The sequence below is a fragment of the Emiliania huxleyi genome (genome assembly GCF_000372725.1).
Source record: "Emiliania huxleyi CCMP1516 unplaced genomic scaffold EMIHUscaffold_622, whole genome shotgun sequence".
Lineage (NCBI taxonomy): Eukaryota > Haptophyta > Isochrysidales > Noelaerhabdaceae > Emiliania > Emiliania huxleyi.
The window spans coordinates 6,012-27,068 of record NW_005197333.1 but is presented as its reverse complement, the minus strand read 5'-3'; the positions used below and the strand labels follow the sequence as shown (position 1 = coordinate 27,068).

At 64.9% G+C, this 21,057-nt stretch overlaps 4 protein-coding genes across 4 annotated transcripts; 3 read left to right on the top strand and 1 right to left on the bottom strand.

Annotated features, from left to right (window-relative positions):
* Positions 1 to 1,046: 1,046 nt before the first annotated feature.
* Positions 1,047 to 1,328, top strand: EMIHUDRAFT_49951 (hypothetical protein; the record flags this gene model as incomplete). The annotated part of the gene is made up of 1 exon (XM_005763639.1): positions 1,047 to 1,328. A coding segment is annotated over one exon (282 nt), but the record flags the coding sequence as incomplete, so codon positions are not given.
* Positions 1,329 to 11,651: 10,323 nt separating this feature from the next.
* On the top strand, positions 11,652 to 12,762 carry EMIHUDRAFT_247989 (hypothetical protein; the record flags this gene model as incomplete). The annotated part of the gene is made up of 3 exons (XM_005763638.1): positions 11,652 to 11,662; positions 11,741 to 11,960; positions 12,151 to 12,762. 3 exons carry the CDS (start codon positions 11,652 to 11,654, stop codon positions 12,760 to 12,762), a joined length of 843 nt encoding a protein of 280 aa, XP_005763695.1.
* Positions 12,763 to 18,041: 5,279 nt separating this feature from the next.
* Positions 18,042 to 18,826, bottom strand: EMIHUDRAFT_316977 (hypothetical protein; the record flags this gene model as incomplete). Its single annotated transcript, XM_005763637.1, has 2 exons — positions 18,042 to 18,134; positions 18,257 to 18,826. 2 exons carry the CDS (start codon positions 18,824 to 18,826, stop codon positions 18,042 to 18,044), a joined length of 663 nt encoding a protein of 220 aa, XP_005763694.1.
* An 817-nt stretch (positions 18,827 to 19,643) lies between these two features.
* EMIHUDRAFT_459782 (hypothetical protein) lies at positions 19,644 to 21,053 on the top strand (the record flags this gene model as incomplete). Its single annotated transcript, XM_005763636.1, has 5 exons — positions 19,644 to 20,266; positions 20,345 to 20,440; positions 20,514 to 20,560; positions 20,742 to 20,929; positions 21,007 to 21,053. The coding sequence occupies exons 1-5, from the start codon at positions 19,712 to 19,714 to the stop codon at positions 21,051 to 21,053; spliced, it is 933 nt and encodes a 310-aa protein (XP_005763693.1). The 5' UTR covers positions 19,644 to 19,711.
* Between the last annotated feature and the right edge of the window lie 4 nt (positions 21,054 to 21,057).

Genomic DNA, 21,057 nt, shown 5'->3' with positions numbered 1-21,057 from the left:
AGCATCGGCTGCACAGCGCCGCGCGGCGAAAAGGCGTGGTACGCGTCCGGGAAATACTCAGCCACCCGCGCCTCCTGCTCCTCGGCCGCCTCGGCGAAGTCGAGGGCCGCGTCCAGAGAGGCGTCCAGGGGCGCGACGTCCCGCTCCGCCGCCGCGAGCAGCGGGGCCCGGCTGCCCCACCGCCCGACGTGTGCCGCAGCCAACTCGTCACGCGCGGCCGCCGCCGCTGCCGCCGCCGCAGACTCGCGGCCAGCGCCCCACTCCGCCTCTGCGGCCTCGGCCGAGTCGAAGGCGAACTCAAAGCTGTTGCTCGACGCGCGTAGGCTGTTGCTGTGCACGTGCGCGTTGAGTAGCGACACCATCGACGAGAGCACCACGCCCTCTCTCTCGAGGCTGCCGCTGCCGCCTCCGCCGCTGCTGCTGCTGCTCTCGCGCGCATGTGGTGGCGGCGCGTCGCCGTCCAGCCGCCGCCGCCCCCGGCCGAGCGATCCAACGGCACGCGCGACCGCACGCTCTGCACGCGCGCTGGTGCCACGCATCTCCGCGAGCGCCAAGACGCCCCCGCTCGCGGCCCGTGGCCGCCGGAGATGCAAATCGAGGCGCTCCGGCAAAAATACCTGAAAGCTCTGCCGCTGCGCCTGCGACGACAGCCACCGCCGTAGCGACCGCATGCCGGGAAGTCAGCAGGTCATGGCGACACCTGGCCGGGAAATCAGGGATACTGAGCGACACGCGACGTGAGATGTATCAGAAACATACAACGGAAAAAGAATTCCCGGTCAGGGCGCCCGCTGGCGACTGCAATTAACACAGTTACACCACGCCCAGCGACGTGAAAAAAGAAACGAGCCGTTGCCGTGGACTATGACGCACGTCCTGCCGACGACGACCCCGCGCTCACGGGAAGCGAGGAGGGGAAGCGCGCTGACTCGACGTTTGTCGCAGTGGTCTTGATGGAGAGCTCAGCACCTTCCACGGGCAGTGCCACCGGAGGCAGCGATGAGGGGCGAGGCAACCCGGCTTTCCCATCAACCGAGCTGCAGGCGTGGTGCCTCCTTTCACTCACGATTGTTCTCGAGGTCTGTGGCACCTCGGCGATGAAGCTGGCTGGTCAAAACAGCTTGTGGTACATCGCGGTGTACTCTTTCTACGCCGTCAGCCTCGGCCTCTTCCCCCTTGCCCTCACCCAGCTCAACCTCGGCACCGCCTATGCTGTCTGGAGCGGCATCGGGACCGCCGCGACTGTGGTGGTCGGGACGTGTCTTTTCCAGGAACGTCTCACTCTTCCCATGGCTGGTGCGGTGCTTCTCATTGTCGTTGGCGTTGTCGGCCTACACATGCTAGCCCCAGAGGAGGGCGATGCGACCGATGTGATAGCATCAGAGGCGAGGCGAAGGCGATCCTCCGGGCTGCGGGGCTTGGGTGCCGTCCCGCTGCCTCCCGCAACGGGATTAGCAGAGACGCACTCGGAGGAGGCGAGTTTCAAGTCCTGAACAAAGCTTGCAGGGCTTCCACGGGGGTTGCTTCCACGGGGGTGCGCCGGAGAAGGGCTTTGTTTCTATCCTGGGCAATAAACAAATGAATAAATCGGTCAAACTCTGAGACGAGATGGGATTTAGGGACATGTCCATGCACATGTACATGTACATGTGTCCCCGCCCTCAACGATCTTGGTGTGAGGCTGGGATCTTCAAGTATCCTGGGAAAAATCCATGGGCGGTGGTGCCCTGGGGTGCCGTGTGGGGGCTTTTTTTGCATTTTGCTTTTTGGGCATGTTAGCCCCCCGCTACCCGGTTGCACTCGTGCGACGTAGCGGGGGGCCGCGACTACGTTTACGAAAACATAAGTAGTCCCGCGAGGTTGTGAATTTGGCCGCCCAGTTACCTACGCGATAGCGGTCACGCCGTAGCTCGCGCATAGGAGCAGGAGGCTGGGCAGAGGCCGCATCGCGTTCGCTGAGCTGTAACAAGTTTGATCCAAAACAAGAACACAAGTTTGGCTCGACTAATATAGCGCGCGGATAAAGCGTGCGCGCCGCGGTGGCGGCGAAATATAATATTATCTCAGAGGAATATAGTGTGAATGCCCGGGAACAGCCCCTCCTGGCCCGAGTGCGGGGCGCGAGGGACAAATAAATTTAAAGGGCATGAAAGTCGTCGAGCTGCTTGATCAGGCCAGTAAAGATGGCCCGCGAGGCAGCCTTCGTGAGTAGGTCGGCGAGCATCACGACGCCGGGGAGGTGTTCGACAGAGATAACGCCACGGCTGACGAGATCGCGAAGAAACTCGGCGGCGCGCAAGATGTGCTTGGTCTTTTTGAAGGCAACGGGATCGAAGGCCATGCCGACGGCGGACTTGCTGTCGCAGTTGATGACGCTGGCGCCGTCGATGGAAAATCCAAGGTCGATCAGTAGCTCACGGATGAAAATCACCTCCTTGGCGGCTAGCATGGCGCCGAAGAACTCTGCCTCGGCACTAGACAGCGTGACGGATCGCTGCATTTTGGAGAACCAGTGGAAGAGACATCCGTAGAAGAAGAACATGCCACCGGAGCAAGAGAACTTCGTGGCCCAGTTTGAATCGACGTAGCTCTCAAGGTTGCGGTTGGAATTCGGCTGCATGACGAGGGCGCGGTCAGCTGTGTCGCGCACGTAGATAAGCACCCGGATGGCGGCTTTAAAATGCGACGGGCCAGGGTTCGTCATAAACCGAGCAAGCTGGGACGCGGAATAAGCAATGTCGACGCGCGTCATATTGGCAAGCCACAGTAGTCCGCCGACGATGGCCATGTAGGCGGTGCGGAATTCGGACATCTCGTCGTATTCAACAGATCCAACGGCGGGCTGATCGTCGGCGGACAGTTCGAGCCCCTCTTCCATAGGCGAGTCGAAGCGGCGTGAGCGGGACCGATCGAAATAGGCGCTGAACTTGGTAACGAGGTCGGCGGCGTAGAGGCCCTGGGACAAGTTCAGGGTCCGTGCGCCGCGGTCACGCGTGATGGCGGTGTTCAGTATCCATTCGAGCTCGCCCTTGTCCTCGGTAGGAAAACGCTTGGAGATGTCGGCAACGAAACGGGCGCGCAGCGTGGGGCAGTTGTCGGCGATGAGTATGTCGTCGACGTAAACTAGCACCCATAAGACAAGGTTGCCAGATCGGTAGATATACAGGCACACGTCGATGGTCGAGCGAACGAATCCCCAGGAAACGAGGAAGGAGGTGAGGAGTAGTCCCCACTCTCGCCCTGCCTGTTTGAGTCCATAAAGGCTGCGCCGCAGTTTGCAAACGAGGGAGTTGTTGCCACTGTTGACTCCTGGAGGAACGCGCATGTACAGATCCTCGTCGATGGTCGCCTGTAAATAAGCCTGCCGAATATCGAGAGAAGTCAAATTGTAATCTCGGGCGGCGGCGATGGCGAGTACGAGGCGGATAGTAAGGGCCTTGACGACGGTGGCGAAGACGCGATTGAAGTCGACACCATGCTTCTGAGTGTTGCCGTCGGCGACAAGGCGTGCCTTGAACTTGTCGATTGAACCGTCAGCCTTGCGCTTGATTGCAAATACAAAGTGGCAGTGCATAATATTGGCGGCGGCAGGAATCGAAGCAATCGGTACAAGGTCCCAGGTGTCGAGGGCAATGAGACCAGAAAGTTCCTTGTTAATAGCTTCGCGCCATTGCTCGACTTGAGGGCTAGACATGGCCTGCCGGTAGCTTTTAGGCACTCGTAGTGCACCCTGATCGGCGGTGAGGGTAACTGCGTATGCAGTGCAGGCAATCCGAGCGGCGGCGATGAGTGAGAATTCGTTGCCAATAGGATCGTAAGTGTCGAAAGCGGTGTCGACGGATCCAAGGCAATCAGCGAAGGCTAAGAAATCGGCGGCACATGATTCGCAGTAGACGGCATTGGAGATGAGGGCGGCAGACATGTTGACGGCGAGGCACGCAGTAGGAACGACGTGGTAACTCAGGAACGAGCAAGCAAAGTGACCAAGCTCCCTAAGGCGTGCAGAGCGGCGCAAAGGCTGTCGAGGCTCAAGGTCAGGCATAGGGATCGGTTCCGTAGCGCGCGGCGAGGCGCGGGAAACGTCGGCGGGGACCTCGATGGTGGATGCCTCAGCCCCTCCTGAACTGGCGGCGGCAGGCGTGTTAGGTGGCACCTCATGCGGCGTAGGCGGCGGAGCAGACTGGGCGGGGGCGTCACGGCGAGCACCGGCGGTTGAGGGACGAACATTGCGCTGGTCGCGGCCCTGGGGTCCATCAGCGATGGCATCGGCGGGGTCGGCGCGTACGGGAGGAGCAGAGGTAGACTCGGCAATTCCGCTGTCAGGCGGAAGTGATTCGTTGCTGGGAAACCAAGAGTACCGATGTCCCTTGAGCCCAGGAAACTGATCTTCCCAAACGCGAATTTTGGCATCCGCTGTGCGGTGCCGCGAGCGTCCGACACCAGCAACTACGGTACCTCGCGCGTCCGCTATGCGGTGCCGCGAGCTTCCGATGTGATTGACACGCTGCCGGGCTGTGTAGCCGCCACCCGACCGCCGCGTGACGATGGTGCCTCCAGACACGATGGTGGAGTTTGAGTGCCTCCAGACACGACGGAGTTTGAGTGCCTCCAGACACGATGGAGTTTGAGTGCCTCCGGACACGATGGAGTTTGAGTGCGTCCATTGATATCTTGACGATCGACACAAGCCGGGCTGTGTAGCCGCTGCCCGACCGCTCACGATGATGCGCCCTGGTAGCGCTGACGCTCGCGCCGCTGTTCATGGCGGCGTTTTCGGCCAGACGCGCAGGTTACCTCCGCTCCATTTGCTGCCACTTGACCCCCATGACGACCGTCGCAGCTGGCGGAGGGGCCGCCTCGCCGTGCTGGGTTGGGCTTGGGCAGCTTACCCGGTTGGCGGTTGTCCCACGGGTGGTTTTCCCACTCCGAAAGCAACGGCAAGAGATCTCCGTCGCAGGTTGTGACCGGCCTGATAGGAGCCTCGTCAAGCTGCTCCGCCGCGTTCCGCCAGGTAGCAGTTTCGACTCGGCCGCGGAGGATCTTTGCCGGCTGGCAGTCCTCGGGAGCGAGCGCCCCAAATCCCTCCTCGCCGGGGTGCGACCTCGTTTTGAGGCTCTCCACGGCGATCTCGGCGAGGCGGAGGAAGGCCCCCATCTGCCGGCTGCACTGATAAAGGTGATTGCACTTTCGCTCATAGAGCGTGTAGTAGCTGGTGAGGTCGAGCTGCTCTATGTAGAACTCAAACCACGTCTTCATGGTGAAGCCTTCACCAGCTGGGACTGCCTCCAGGAAGCCGATGCCCACGAAGAGCTTATTAAGGAACGCGCCGAGGTGGCGGACCTTGTCTCGGATGGTGTAAAGATCCTTTGGGTGGACGCGTGGGAAGTTGTGCCGGATTCTTGAGCCGACCCAGTCCAGCGCGCCGTTCGGGCCATTCATGTAGTCGGTGCCGACCAGATTGCCCGATATGAACGACTTGAAGAGGCGGTTTTCTGTGCCGTCGAGGCCCGTGAGGTGGTACCTCCCGAGCTCCTCTTGGCGTTGGCCGCCGCTGCCGACCACCAGGCACCATGTGAGATAGGTGGGTAGTTCCACCTTGCAGTGGGCAATCTTGGCGAGCGTCGCATTCATCCTGGCCTCGCGGCCCCCAGGCCCGAGGACAACTCGGAAGACGATGTCGCTCCCACTTGCGAACGAGGCTGCCAGGATTTGGCGCCTGACTTCGGAGTTGGCGGTGTCCAGTCCCACGATTGCGCCCGCGAGCGCTTGAAACTTGGGCAGCATCGAAGCCTTCTCGATGAGGCGGCTCGGGAGAGCGTGGGCAGACACATCAGGCCCGCCGTCAGCACCCGGGGCAGGTCCGCCCGGGACTCGCCCCCCGTCGTAGAGGAGGTTCTCCGCCATCAGAGCGGTGACCGCGTCTTCCGCGGAAGCTCCGGCTTGGACAAGATGCCGCCGATCATGGACGACTGCCGAGAGGATGGCAAGTTGGTCCGCGAGCGACAGTTTGAGCTGGGGCGCAGTCAGAATCTTGGCGGCCAGGCGGCTCACCAGAGTGGTCGCAGTCTGGGCCGAAGGCGACGGCTGGATGACCAGCTGGTAGAGCGCGCCCAGAGAGGTGGCGAGCTTGATCCGCCTCTCCTCGATGCGCCGCCTCTCATCTGCACCGCCGGACTGCATGCGGAGCATGTCCGTGAAGTCCTCGAGCCTTGTGTACGGGTCCGAGGCGGTGGACTGAAAGAGGACGGGGAGCGAGGAGCCCTTGAGCAGGCGAGGGATCTGGAGCGCGAGCATCGCCGGGTTGGCGGCCGCCGTCCCGAAGCTCTGCACAATAGCCCCTTGAAGAAGGCCGGCTATGATCCGCGCAGGGGCCGCCAGAGGAAGGCGGGCCGCCCTCGTAGCCGTCGGCCCCAGACAGAAAGAGAGCAGCGAGTACGAGAGCAGAGGCAGCTCCCCGTCCACCTCGAGCGCGTGAAGCGGGAGGTGCGTGAGGAAGAGCAGGTCTGGCGGTCCGGGCATAGCAGGGACTGCTGCCACAGCCGGGCCTCCTCGACCACGGCCTCGGCCTCTCCCCGCGGCCACCGCTGGGACGGCGGGCGCGTCAAAGTCCTCACCAAGAAAAATGTCCGTGTGCGCGATCCTCCAGACACCCGGGTTGGCCATCACCAGGTCGGCGAGCCGCTGGTGCAGCACGCCGATCTTCTCCATGGAGGTGGCGAAGAGGTTTGCAGCATCCAGAGCGGTCAAGAGCCGCGACCAGAATGCTCCGTTGAAAAACACATTGAGAACGTGATTCCCATCGAGGAGGGTGCCTGTCTGCTGGTCCCCGCTGAACTGGCACCTCGGCAGGAAGGCGCCCTTGGCGTCGCTCTGCCCCAGGGTGTAGCTGGCCACTGCTGCTGCACCGTTGTACACGGTAGCCCAATTCAAGAAAGACGTGTGGTCCCTTACGTGCTGAGCACCTGGAGCGAGAACGAGCATTGCGTCGCTGTTGATCTGAACCTCGTCAACGACGACGGCGATGGGAGCCAGCGCAGCTGGCGGAGCCTGCTGCTGCGCCATCTCCACTTGTCCTCTCCTCTCCTCCCACCTCACAGAAAACTGCGGCCGCCAGCGACTGAGCGTCTCGCTGGCGGACGGGGAGAGGAACACAAAGGGACGTCCGGACGTCCATCCACTGGGATGAGAATACTGGAGATCTGAGGTCGAATCTGCCGATTCCACAGCCGCCCACAGGAGCGCCGCCTCAACACGGGGTCTCGGCTCTATCGAGCCATGCTAGCTCCAGCCGCAGCCCCACCCGGCCGCCCGAGGGTGTTCCCGCAGGCAGAGAAGACCAATCCTGGGGGAAGTAACCTGCTCAGCCAGAGCCTGTGTGTGTGGACTTGTCACTTGAGCCTCTATGATTTTCGTAGACCATCTGCGCACAGCGCCTCGGAGTAGGACGGCGACCGCTGTCTGTGCCCTTCTCATGAACATGTACTAGAGGCGCGCTGCGCGCAGGAGGCGCGCTTTGTAGAGCCGTACTCGGGTTTGGATGGTAGCGGGGGGCCCCGCAGGAGGCTGGTGTTATTGTATATTGATTTCTTGGGCCGCGTATTTTTATGTCGATCTCCCTCCCTCCTTTGGCTCTCAGATGCACATAGTGGAGAGAGGATGAGAGCTCAGATGCTCACCACAATACTGATGTACAGAGAGCGCTCACAAAGAGCGCCACCTCCCCGCCTCTCTCCTTCGACTCCTGCAGACACCACAACTCCCACATATCAAAACTCGCAGCTGTGGAGGCAAAGCCAGCCGGGGCGCGCCTCCACGGCGGTGTGCTCCTGGCCGAGCGAGAGGCCGACCAGCGGGTCCTCCCCGAACCGGACCGTCTGCACGTGCACCGCGCCCAGGCGCGGCACGTAGCCCAGCTGCTCGGCTAGCAGGGAGCCGTGCGAGACGAGCGCCACCGCGGGCCTCGGCCTGTCAGTCGGGACCCGCTGCCACAGCCGCTCCTCCTGCCACAGCCACCCGAAGAACTGCGGCCAGTTTGGCCGCCCCCACATGTCTGCGTGCGACTCGTACGGCGCGCCGTCGCCCCCGACCCAGTCGTACGCCACGCGCGCGGCGTCCGCCTCGCTGGCGGCGGCCGCGGCGGCGCAGTGCGGCCAGCTGCCGCGGCCGCGGCCGTTCGCGCCTGCGAGCACGCCCCGCTGCATCGAGGGGAGCGGCAAGCTGCACGCCTCGAGGGCGAAGCGAGAGCACGGGTAGCGGCTCGAGCCGTCGATGCCCCAGTCGGCCGCGGCGAGGTGCGGGGCGACAAAGACGCGACGTCGCCTCGAGGCAGAGGCGGCAGAGGCGGCAGCAGACGGGGAGGCGGAGGCATGGTCAGCAGCGGTGGCGGCCGCAGCGGCGGCAGCCTCAGCAGCGACGGAAGCCGCAGCGGCGGTGGCGTTGGCTGCGGCGGAGTCGGTCTCTCGCCGCGAGGGCTGTGCGTGATGCTGCGGGAAGGCGAGGAGGGCGTGGTGCTGCGCTGCGAGGAGCGAGGAGGCGATCACCGCCACCGGCTCCTATCAATCACGGTACGGGTGTGGCCGCTGCGGTGGGTGTGTGTGGCTCCATCAGCGGCGGCCCGGGCGCCATCTCCTCCCTCCTCACAGCCTGGCCCGCGGCCACAGCCTGCGCCGCGCCGCGCGCGCTGAGGAGCGGGTCCGCCACGCCGCGAAACGAAAGGAGCCCGTTGCAAGGGAACCTCGTGTCCTGTGTCTCGCCCGCGTTCAGCAGGATGAGCTGGACCAGCGGCGGCGTCCCGTTCGCGAGAGGAGGACCGTACGAGTGCAGCTCCGGCGAGCTGGCGAGGCGGCGCACCTCCTCGAGCATCAAGATGATCAGGCCCAGCCAGATGATGGCCTGCCGGGACGCGGAACGAATGCTTGGTAACTAATGCACCACCGGCGGGGCGGGCTGCGAACATATGCTGGCCACACCTCGCACAGCAGTCGCGCGATAATGCCGGCGGTGCAGCGCGCGCGAGCGGCGAGGCGGCGATCCCACAGCAGCGGGTCGGTGTCCATGCGAGACTCCGTCGTCGCCGCTCACTCCGACCACAAACACCCCACCCCGACCCCAGAAGAATTTTCATACGGAGGTTTTCTCGCGCGAGTTACTGCGAAAAGACATAGGAAGAGGCGGACGCCCAAGGGTGGGCGACGGCTAGCGCATCACACCCCTCACCTTAAAATCCCTGTGTGGTGGCGGCGTGCCGTCCTCCCATCCCTCCCTTGGCGCTTGGGTTGTCTGTTTTCTTTCTTCTCGTGCGAGGCTGAGATGTTAGTGAGCAGAAAATTCAATTCACCCGTTCTCAATGAAAAACGAAAAAATGGCGTCGTCGCGATAAAGCCCGGTAACATGCACGCTGGGGCGACTGTCTGGATCACTCCGCCGCGAAGAGAAAGAATGTGACAGGACCATCGGGTCCTTCGGCCACCAAAGCGAGATCACCCGAGAGCAGCTGAGCCTGCCTCTGACCGGACAGATTTCATGGTCCATCGTCTCCTCACCCCTCAGAGTCAGACACCCTACCCTGTAGTCCTATTCATTATCGAGCGTTGCCCACTGCTGGCGCTACACGCCGCTGCCTGCGCCGTGCTGCACATCGCGAGCGCGCCGGCAAACGGAAAGCCGCTCTCGGTGGCGCCCTCTGCCACGCAGCGTAAGTGGCTCCAGACGTGCGGCGCCAGGCGCGGGTACAACAGCAACGCCCAAGATCGCTCCATGTAGTGGCCCTCCTCGATGTTGTCTGCCCGCCTCAGGCTCTGCTCCATCCGAGCCCACACCGGACGCGCCACAGCTCGCACCGCCGAGGCCGTCGCTGCGAAGCCGCCCCCGTAGCATACGGGCAGGAACGGCCGCTCCTTGATCCAGAGACTCATCCCCATCAGGTCCGCCCACGCACCCCACGGCCGGATAGCGGCGCGAAACCTGGCTCTGGACTGGTTAGAGCCAGATTGGTCATGTGACTTGAGGTAGCCGCTCATGGTAAATTGACGAAGAGTGGGCGCGCTGTGCCACTCGGGAGCCTGGTAGGCGCACCCAAACCCTTGCTCAAGCGCCATCCTCACAAGCTCTTCCGGAGGCAAACGTTCAAAGAGCGATTGCGAGGGCGTGCCCCAGGAGTCCTTGATAAAGACTGTGAGCGGTGCTAGCGTGTCGTACGCGTCGAGGATGTATTTGAGCCACGCGTGGTCGCACCTCCCCACGTTGCGCGACGTGCGCACCCTGACCGTCTCCGCGAGCAGACGGAGATCGCTCGTCGGTACAGGGCTGCCGCACTGAGACATCACCACCAGCTTCCGAATCCGACGGACGCCTTGCCGCGACAGCTGCGCCAGCAGCCCGGCCAAGAAGGAAAGGGGCCGCCGACAGTGCACGACGACCACGTCTGCAGTCTCTTCGGCAGCAGCCCGCATGGAAGGTACCTCCTGGATTCGTGCCAGCGCTTTGTGGCTAGCTGCGCGACTGAGGCCCGGCAGCAACCCGCCGTCGCAAGGTCGCCAGGCGGCGCCATTCTCCAGGAAATGGTCTGCCCAACGAAATGGCCGGCCCGCAGCGCACTCGTACGGAGGGCATGCGTACGGCATTGCTCGGCGGGCGCTCGCTCTCGCGAGAAAACTCGGGAAAGAAAGAGATTTTAAACAAAACAACCCGATCTCACAGCAGACAGGCTCGACACAGGTGCGAACTGGCGCGTGGAAAGAAAGAGAGAAAGCGCACGGCTAACAAGAACTCTCTGCGTTCCGGAAACTCAAACTGCTGGGGACCCTCTGGTTTCCTCTGGGTTGCCGGAAACTCTGACAAAGGGCAAAGGCCAAACTACCAGCCGGAGCCGGAGTCGAACCGTAGCCGAGAGAGGCGTCGAGGGTGTCGAAAATGTCATTCGCCTCGCTAGTAGAGCCGGAGCCGCATGATTGTTGGTCGGAGGAGGAGTCGTCGGAGGAGCGGTCGGACAGCCCGCGCTTGTCGCGCAAGCGCCTGATGGTGATGCGCTGCGAGGGGGCCGGGGTCGTAGTCGTCGTGCTCGCGGGTCGGGAATATAGTATATACAGTCTGTTGTGCGGGCATTAAGAAAACAGGATCTCGCGGCGGCACGCCGCCGCTTCTAAGCCTTTCCAGACACCCCACCCACCCCACGCCGTGGTTTCTTAGCTTGGGCGTGTGGCTGGGGCGTTAGTTATAACCCCGCTTTTTTCAACTACGGTGGTACATGTAGGATACTACGTTTTTAATCAGCGCGTTTGAATTCCTATACACAAGAACAAAAACAACAAGAGAGAGAGAGAGAGCTAAAAGTATACAAAAGAGATACATTCATTTGAAGAGGTCCGTGACCCGCCACGTTCGTCTCGGCTCTCGCACCGTCACGTCTCTCGTCTGCATCTTCAGTTTATCAGTGTCACACTCTCACATTTTAACAAGCGAGGGACATCTGCAACAATGCAGTGAGGAGTTCAGGCCTGCCTGGAGAAAGAAAGGAATCAAACCGCCTTACGTAACAATAAATCGCGGTCGAGGGGTCCCGTACCATGCGGAATCGACCCTATCCAGTGCTCAAGTGCTCAGCCAAAACAAACCAACCAACCAAACACGGGCTCGTGCGTCCCCCGATCGCGATGGTGTGCACGTGCTGCAGATCGCCATCCGAGGCGCGAATGGCGAGCCGTCTTCATGCCCTCGAGGTGCGTGCGTCCGTTCGCCGCAGCGCTGTCGCGACGCCATTGCGTGAGCTTCGGGAAGAGCGGTGGAAGGCGGTCGCAAAGGCTGGTGTTGCAAAGGCTGGGCCGCTGGTGGCCCCAGCTTTTGACGCGACCAAGACCAGCGAGCGGCGGACAGAACTACATGAGATTAACGAGGACGGCTCCGGCGGCGAATTCAACGCCGACGTGTCACGAATGCGGAGGGCAGCCCTGCGGCTGATCGCGGTTCGCACCCACCTCTCTCGGCTATCTCTCACTCTCTCTCGGCTCTCTCTCTCACCCTCATTCTCGGCTCTCTCTCTCTCGGCTCTCTCTTTCGGCTCTCTCTCTCACTCTCTCTCTCGGCTCTCTCTCTCGGCTTGGCAAACCAAACACTGTACCCACCTCCGCCCAGCAGTTCGCCTCCCTCCTACAGGCCATGAGGCTCGGGGGGGAGGACTTTGATGTGGAGCGGGCCCGGCGCATCCTCTTGAGCGTGCACCTCCGGGACGAGCTCTTGCGCCACCTGCCTGCCCCGCTCTCTATCCGCGAGTGGACGCGAATCTTCACGACCGAGGACGACGGCGCCCTATCCAACGCGTACCGAATGTGCCAGCAGCGGCCTGGGCCGACCATCCTCCTCGTGATGGACTCCAAAGGCTACACCTTCGGCGCGTTCCTCTCACAGCCTCTGCAGGTCCAGGCGCGCCTCGCCTACTTCGGCACGGACGACGCTGTGCAGCCCCTTCGCTCGGCTGCATGTGAGCTCCCTGAGGCCTGTCCGGGCCAAACTATAGGGACGGGCGAGACCTTCCTCTTTCGCGCGTACCCGACAGTCGAGGTGTACCGCTGGTCGAGAGTCAACAGCCACTACATCATGGCGGCGCGCGACTCACTCGGCCTGGGAGGTGGAGGCATGTTTGGGCTCTGGCTGGACACGAATCTGGCATACGGATCGAGCAACACCAGCTCTACCTTTGGCAATCCGTGCCTCGCCTCGTCCGAAGATTTTGAGATTGTTGCCGTCGAGATCTGGGGGTTTGTATGAATGGGCGTATCCATGACCGATGAGGCACATGATTTCAATTCATATACCAAACCAACGCTCAACGCCAACGGGCGGGCGCGCGGCGCGCGGCCGCGGGGGGGGTGTCCAGCTCTGTCACGTCACAATATACACACATCAAACACACGACACACATAAATCGTCGGACGTCGCGGCTTTTTTAGTCGCAATCGGAGACCGAATCCGGCGCACGATCCATATAAGGTACGCTTACGGATGTGTGCATCCAGGAACACACAAGGTGTACCGCGCTGGCGCAGATTGACGTAGAGTTGCTGCCTGGGAAACTACCTCCTCCGTTGCTTCCGATGGCGGAGATTGACGTAGAGGTGCTACCTCCTCCGTTGCTTCCGATGGCGGTGTACCGAACTCGCGTCGCTCTCCTCAGCGGCCTCGGCATCGCTGTTGTAAGACCCCAGCTGAGCCCAATCACTGCCGCCGCCGCCGCCAGAGCTTGGGCCTTGCAGGAGGAGCACCGGAGCGGGCGCGGGGAACACCGCGCCCCAATCTCTGGCGCCGTCGCGACGCCAGAGCGCGAGCAATCGCGGCAGCGCGGCCTGCGTCGGCGCGAGCAGCTCGCTGCCAGCGGCGCGCAACGCGTCCACCAATGCGTACGCGCACTCGGCACGCTCACGCGCCAATGCGCCGGCCGCGTCGGCGGCCGCCTCGCCGTGGCTGCCTGTACGAACATGTCGTGGACATGTCATGGAGGTGCCCCTCTCAGTGAGCGGTGCGGCTGCTCACTGCCGACCTGGCACTCCAAACGGCACCAGCGACGAGGCGGCCGGCGGCGCCGCCTCGTCGGGCGTGCGCTCATCCTCAAAGGGCCAGTGCGGCCACCAATCGCAGACGCTTCCCCACCACTCCGCGACGGCGGAAGCGGCGCCGCCCTCCCCGCCCTCCTCCGCGCCCTCCTCGCCGTCGCCCGCGCCGGCTCGCAGCAACAACCGCGTCAGCCGCCGCCACGCCGCAAGCTCGTGCGCGCGCACCTGACGAGCGGCAGGAGGGCGGGGCGCGCTTTGACCCGGCTGCAGATCGCCCGGAGCTTGCGCGACGGTATGCCGGCGCCACCCAATCGCCATGCGAGAGAGGCTGAGTGCACGCAGCCCGGCGAGAGAGGCCCTAGCGATCGAGGCTAGCGAGCGAACGCCTCGACCCGCGCCGCACTCATTGCCAGCAACCGGCCGAGCAAGGGGAGCTCCTCGCCCGGCGCCGCCGGGAGAGGGCTCGCGGCGGCCAAGGCCTGAGAGCGGACCGCGGAGGCGTTGCCGGCGAGCCGTGCCGTGTCGTTGCCGGCGTGCCGTGGCGTGTCGCGGGTCGAGTGGTGGTGGGCGGCAGGCGCGCGGGGATGGCACGTCTCCCCAGCCTCCCTCCGCACCCTCTCTGCCCCCCTCGCCCCTCTCCGGCCCGCCTCCCCGCCCTCCCCGCCACCTCCCCCTGCAGCATGCCCGCCCCCCACACACACTCGGCGGCCGCTCACCATCTCGTCCAGCACCCGCTCCGCCACGTCCGACGCCGGGTCCGCCTCGAGCAGCCTCTCTGCCGCGAGCCAGGCAGCGGCGCGCTCGTGCGGCTGGTGTCGCTCGAGCCAGCGGAGGATCATCTCCTCGGCCGGCGCGCTGCGCAACCCCGCGTCGGCGGCGTCGAGCAGCACTGCGTGCGCCTGGTCGAGCCGTCCCGCGTGCGAGAGCAGCTGCGCCTGCTCGCACCCGGGCCGCGGTGGAGAGGCAGCGAGGCGAGGGAGGGAGGCGAGGAAGGGAGGGGAGGGGGGAGGGAGGCACAGCGGGAGGGGGGGGGGGGGGGTGAGGACGGAGGGGGAGACGAGCTCCCCCTCCCAAGCCGCGTACAGAGTGCTGTCGGGCAGCTCCCGCCTGGCGCGCGCCAAATGACGCGCCTAGGGAGAGCGGGACGCGCGTGCAGGCGGACAGGCCGGTCCAGCTCTACGCCCATGACGAGCAGAGGCGCCGCACTGCCGACGTCGCCGCTCGGCGCCGCACCACCGCCCTCCTCCCCGCCGCCCTCCTCAGCGTCGGCTGCTGCAGCGAGGGTCGACCCACCTCCTCCTCCGCCACTGCCGCCGCCGCCATCGCCGGAGGCTGCAGCAGCGGCGGCCAGCGGCTGTTCCCCACGAGCGCTCCATCCCGCGGGCGGAAGCTCGAACGCCATCCATCCGCCCGCAGGGGTCGCCGCCGCCGCCACAGGCAGCTTTGCGCGGACAACGCCGTGGAGCGCCAGGCCGGCGAAGCCGTGCAGGAGGGCGCGCTGGCGCCGCTCGTCTCGCCCGGAGCCCTACAGCCCTCGCCGAGGCGGCTCAGACCCCGCACAACCTGCCTCCGCCCCGCCCCTCCCTCCCAAGCGGGGCTCGCCTCTGCCGCCTCCTCTGCCGCCTCGCCCTCCGTCTCGGTGCCCGTCTCCGCGGCCGTGTCGGCGGGCGCCTCCTCGGGCTGGCGGCGCTTCTTGCGGCGGTCGGACAGCTCGGCGAGCAGCACCTGGCTCGCCGCCTCGTGTTGCCCGCGCCGCGCCTGGTGGCGACGCAGCGGCGAGAGTGAGGGCAGGGGAGGAGGAGGACGAGACGGAGACGGAGGCGAGGCGGCGGCGGCGCCTCCTCCAGCGCCAGCTCCATGAGCAGCGCGTGGCGGTGGACGGTGTCGAAGCGTGCCACCCGCCGGAGGAACAGGACTCGCCGCTCGGGCAGCTCCGCCCCGTGCGACAGCCGCAGCAGCAGCAGCCCCGCCTGCGCCACCGTGCCCGCCAGCCGCGAAAACTCGCGCATGAGCAGCGCGAGCGTCGCCATCGCCTCGTGATGCTCGCGCGCGTGCAGGTGCTCGAGCAGCGAGGTGAGCAGGAGCGAGCAGTGCGTCGCGAGGGTGCCGCTCCGCGCCGGCTTCCCGCCGGGGTCGCACCGCCGCTGCAGGGACGGCCACGGCCTCACGATCTCAAACGCGTGCGCCTTGGCCTTGGCCTTGCGCCGGCCCCGTGCGGCGGCGCTGCCGGCGGGGCCCGAGCCGTCGTCGCCGATGAGGCCAAGGCCGTCGTCCATCGCTGTGTAAGAGCGCGCACGAGTGAATGTGCGAGCAATATCGAAAGACAGTGAGGCCGGGATCACACACGGCAGGGGTGGCGGGAGGTGTTGTGGAGCGAAGTGGCCGTAGAGCTCTACCCGGGTACCCGGGAGCCAGCCGAGAAAACCGATTTCCCGTGTCCGGTTTTCCGTTTTCGGGCGACGGCACAGAACCCCACGGCACCACTCACCGAGCTATCCGGCGGGGAATCATGTCGGCGAAGGCGGGCTCTGGCATCTCGGTGATGCGCTCCGATCTCGACGCGTCGACCTCGACGGAGGTGGACGCGCACGCACGAGGCGCAGTGCAACCCTTTTCCTGGCTCACAAGCTGAAGATGTTCACGGGCCCCCACACGGAGGTCTCCGCATGGGGAGCCCCGGGTACTCTTTAGCTGTACTCGTCTAGGCAGGGGTTGGGCGCAGTGGCGGGCCGGCGTCAACCGCCAAGCGCGGAAGGCCCCCGCACGGGGGGTCCCGGCCGACGTCATGCGCGTCTGGACACGGCCCTCCGTACACGGAAACAGGATACTGAAGGCATTCCCGAACCCAAAACAGGATACTGAGGGCAGATATGAGCTCAGCTCAGTGAGATCTAGCAGCACATACCCTTGGTGCCCAGAATAGTTCAGTCTGAAAAAGTCGGTCCGACCGCGCGAAGCCGTTTGGCTGTCTGCACGACGTTGGCCGTCGCGCCCTGAACAGGAGGGCGGGAGACTGGCGGTTGAGCGGCGAGCGGGGGAGGAGGCCGCATGTATGCAGGCGGCGAGCACCGAGTCTGTGGTCGACGGCGTGGAGCCGCGGGGCACCTTGCCGGTGCCGCCGAGGATGCCCTCGTTGCCGTCCATTCCGATCATGAGCTGGATCCACCTCTGCACCGCTCCCGTCGCCGCCTCGGCCACGACTTGCAAGTTCCTCGTGACCCCGGCGCCAAGGTCCCTCCGGCTCTTCTCCGAGAGGCCATCTACCAGTGCTGGCAACACCCCCCCGACGGCTGGGGCTAGTGCCTCGTACCCGTCCTCATCCAGCACCCTATAGGAAGCGTGAGCCCTTCAGCGCAGCGACATGCGCTATCCTCAGCGTCTTCAGTGTATCCTTGGAGTCGGGTGCCGCCTGGGCTACTTTGCTGATCGCCGTCCCCGTCTGCGCTCGCGCTACTCTGAGGAACCATCTGGCCTGCTCCCTATTCCCCAGGCAGGCGCCGCTAAGCAAGTGCGCCATTGTCGCCCTAGGCGGGTTCTCATCTTCCTCGGTCCATTGCTGCGCGGCTTTCCGCACGATCGGACACAGCGGGTCTCGCTTTAGTGCCGCCCTCCTCGCCGCGTCCCTCGCGGCCTTACAGACGAGGCAGCCCCTGAGTTCGCTCCTTGGGGCGGCTCCCGGGGTATCTCTCCCCGCCTCTCCCCGCATGATCCTCTCGTGGTGCGCTCCGTGTGGCACCCCCGCCTGCTGCCGCACCCGCGCTCCCATGACGGTCTTTGTCACCACGTTGTGATCATCCACGTCGGCGAATTCAATCTCGCGCTCGCCGTGCTGATCCTTGATCCGCTGGCGCTTGTCCCATTTGTGTCTCGTTGTTCCCCTGACCACATCGCTCCACAGCGGCCCCGTCACCCCTGCCGTGTGCGACCCCGCCGTGAGCCCCTCGCCGAGCCGTCCTCGCACCCACTCGTTCGTGTGGCCGCGTGTGGCGTAATAGGTCCTCCGGTCCAGTACCTCCCGCCCCCACTCTCTGTCTGCCATCCTCCGGCGGTCCGTGTACAGGCACGGGCGTCAGGGGCGTGTCCTCACTGCTTCACGGATGACGGCGGTGGCATCCTCAATCTCGCTGGCCCCCATGTATGCCGTCGCCGCGGCGTCGGCGTAGGCGTTGCTAGCGCACCCCGCGTGGCTCGGTACCCACAGGAACGTGACAGATTCGAGCTGGGCGCGATATCTGCATATCCCCTCTAACACTGAGTCTGAGAGAGAAAAGACAGCGTGTGCGTGAGCCGATTTTTCTGGTTTAAGCTTCTTCATGATTAGCAGATTCAAATACCATGATTGAGAAGGAATACCTCGCCTAAGGAGCTTACCACACTCAGACACCGCCAGTTGTTCAGCGGTCGGCACACAGAAACCATGCACATTCAAAGCAGATTTAAAAAAAACACAGTTCAAAATCAAATCAGATTCAAAGCTTCGAGGAAATGCTGTCTGTTTCAGCAGAGGCGCCCGAGGTACCTTGCGCGCGGGTACCTCGCGGCCAGCTGCGGCCACTGCACCAGAAAGTGTTGGCAGAGCCCGAGCCGCGCCTGCCGCGGGCGTGAGCGCGCGGGCGGTGTGAGGCGGTGGTGGGCGGGAGGGCGAGCGCGCCGCGGAGAGAGGCGCGCGCCGCGGCCATGAGGATCCTGCCCGAGAGCGAGAGCGACTCCACGCGGCAGAAGGACTCGACGAAAGCCACCTCGACGTGCTTGACGCCCGCGAGCCGGAGGCTCCACGCCGCCGCGCAGAGCGGCACGCAGGTGCCGGGGCCGTTGCAGAGGAGCAGGTCGGGCCGCGCACGCCAGACGAGGAGGAGCGACGCGATCAGCGCGCGCAGCGTCGTCGCCACGCTCGTCACGTACGACTGCCCCACCTCGCGGCTGCGCGGCACCCGCAGCATCTCGCTCGGCAGCAGCGCTTTCCTGCCGCACCGCCGCGCCCGTTCGGCGTCAAAGGCGGCCACCTTGGCGGCGCTCGTGGTGTCCGACGCCGCCATGGTGTACAGCAGCGGCGCGTACGCCTCTGGCGGCAGCGCGCGCAGCAGCACAAGCATCTCTGCGGTGTGGCCTCCCGAGCCGAGCACCACGAGCGTGCGGAGCGGAGGATCGCCAGCTGGCCGGCGGGAGCGGCCGCGACGCCAGACGAACGCGACGCGCGCGGCGAGTAGCACGGCAAGGAGGGCGAGCGCGAGCGGAATGGGCGACGGCGAGACGACGTCGGATGACGCCCGTGACGGGAGCATAGGTGGTGTAGACAAAGCGGATCAGAGAGATTTCACCCCTCCCAGCTCACTGCCCAGGGACGACGGCAAGAAACCCAAGGGTGAACAGAGAGAAGAATTTCATGCGGCTATTTTCTTTCTTTCACCTTTCCTGACCACATGGCGGGCCGTCGCCATAACTTGGCTCAGAAGGCCATCGTGTTAACCACTTGCTGGTTACGCTCGTGCCAACCCTCGATCCGTGATTGCTGTGAGACTTCGCGCTCTGCGGAGATACTCTCTTCCTCTTCGTCTTCGAATTCGGCCCCCCACCGCGCTTCACCGCCCTATGCGCATGTCTTGTCGCCCTAGGGGCTCGGGCCCCGGCCTGAACTCCTCACTGCACTGTTGCAGAATGTCCCCTAAATAAATAAATAAATAAAACGGACATCCCAAGCTAGGGCTGGGTCGAGGACAGACACGTCCCCACCTTTGCAGGATTTTGCAAAAGCGAGGGGGGAGGGCGCATCGCGGCGCGGAGAGGGCTGGGCACGGGCACTGCCACAGGGGATCTCTCTCGCATAGGATACGCACTCGGCGGCACGAGGGCAAGGCTGGGCGTCCTATTTGTGCTCCCCTCCGTATCCAAAGAAAGAAAGAAAGAAAACACACAACCCAAGGGAGGGATGGGAGGACGGCACGCCGCCACCACACAGGGATTTTAAGGAGAGGTGTGTGGTGCGCTAGCCGTCGCCCACCCTAGGGAGTCTGCCTCTCCCCTGCCCCTCCGTATCCCTCGTAATGTGAGATGGCGCTTCTGTTCTTGTTTTATCCGCTTTCTCTCTCCGGGAGTTGTGCGAGCCAGCCTACAGCCAGCGAGCAGCGTCTCTGCGTCGCCAGAGCGCACTCACCGCCCGATTTTTCCCTATGTCGAGCGACTGCCTCGACGACTACCACGCCGCGCCGCCGTCGCCGCTGCTGGCGCTGGTCGGCATGCCGCATCTTCACGGCGCACTCCAGGCGGCCGCTGCGGCCGCCGAGCCAAAGCCGCGCGTGCTCTCGTTTGCGAGCGACGGCGCATACGTCGAAGCGCAGCCGGTTCCGAGCGGCGAGGCGGCGAACCTGGTGCTCAAGCCTGGCTGGCTCCACAAGCACACCCACTGCATCGCCGGCGCGGCCGCCCTCCTCGCGTCGTGGGACGACTCCACCTCTGCGACCGGCGTCGCCGCGCAGATCGGCGCGATCCGCAATGCGTCGGGACGGAGTCGCCTGCTGCTGGTGCTGGTGCAGGCGTCGGGCGAGGCGTCGCCCGCGCCGCCCTCCGAGGAGCGCATCGCCGCCCTCCGGCGTGCCTGCGACCTCGAGCCGCGCAGCTTGCTCGTCGTCTCGGCGGACGGGCCCCCGCCGTCGCTGGACGCGGCCTCGCTCGCGCGCGGCGTCAAGGTGCTGCTCGAGGCGGCGGCGGCGTACTACCGCGACGAGGCGCGCGCGCACGCCCTCCAGAGGCGCCTCCCTGCCCCCGGTTCCAGTGCCCCTCACCCGTCTCGGAACCTATCCAAGGCGCGGCGCGCTCGGCCACCGAAGGCCACCGCGCCGCAGCTGGCCGCGCGGCACCACACGAAGCGGGCCGTCTTTGCGGAGCTGTCGCACGAGCCGGCGCTAACCCCGCGCGCAGCTCCACACGCGCGCCGCCGACCCTTCTCCGAGCCGTCCCAGAGCCGTCCCGCAGGTGCTCGCCCAGCGGCACTGGCAGCTCGCGGCGGAGCAGCTGCGCGAGTCTGCTGCATTCTAGATGCGGAGAGATGCGGAGGCCGTACCATCACTCGCGAGCGCACGCCCTCGGCTGTCCTCGGCTGCCTGCCGCATCCGCTGCACTCGCAGCCCTCGGGTCTTCACGCGCTGCTCCGAGGACACGGCGCGGCTCTCTCCCCCTCAGCCCGCTGTGCCGCTCCTCCAGGCTGGTGCGCCTCGCTGCGGGCAGCGGGGCCGAGGCGGACGTCGCCTCCTCCGTCCCGCTGCACGAGGTTAAGCGGGTGGCCGAGCTGGCGGTCCGCCGCATCTGCGCGCACGGGATGACTGCGCCGCAGGGCGCCGCCGCCGCCTCTCGCCACGCCGAAGTGTTTGACGTCTTCCGGAGGCGCGAGAGTGCAGCCAAGATTGGAGCGACACGCGATGCTCGGGAGCTTGCTGCAAGAGCCCCCCCCACCCCTTCTGCGCCAAAGAATTGAGGGTGCCAACCCTCCACGCGGCTGAATTCGCAGGGAATTAGACGC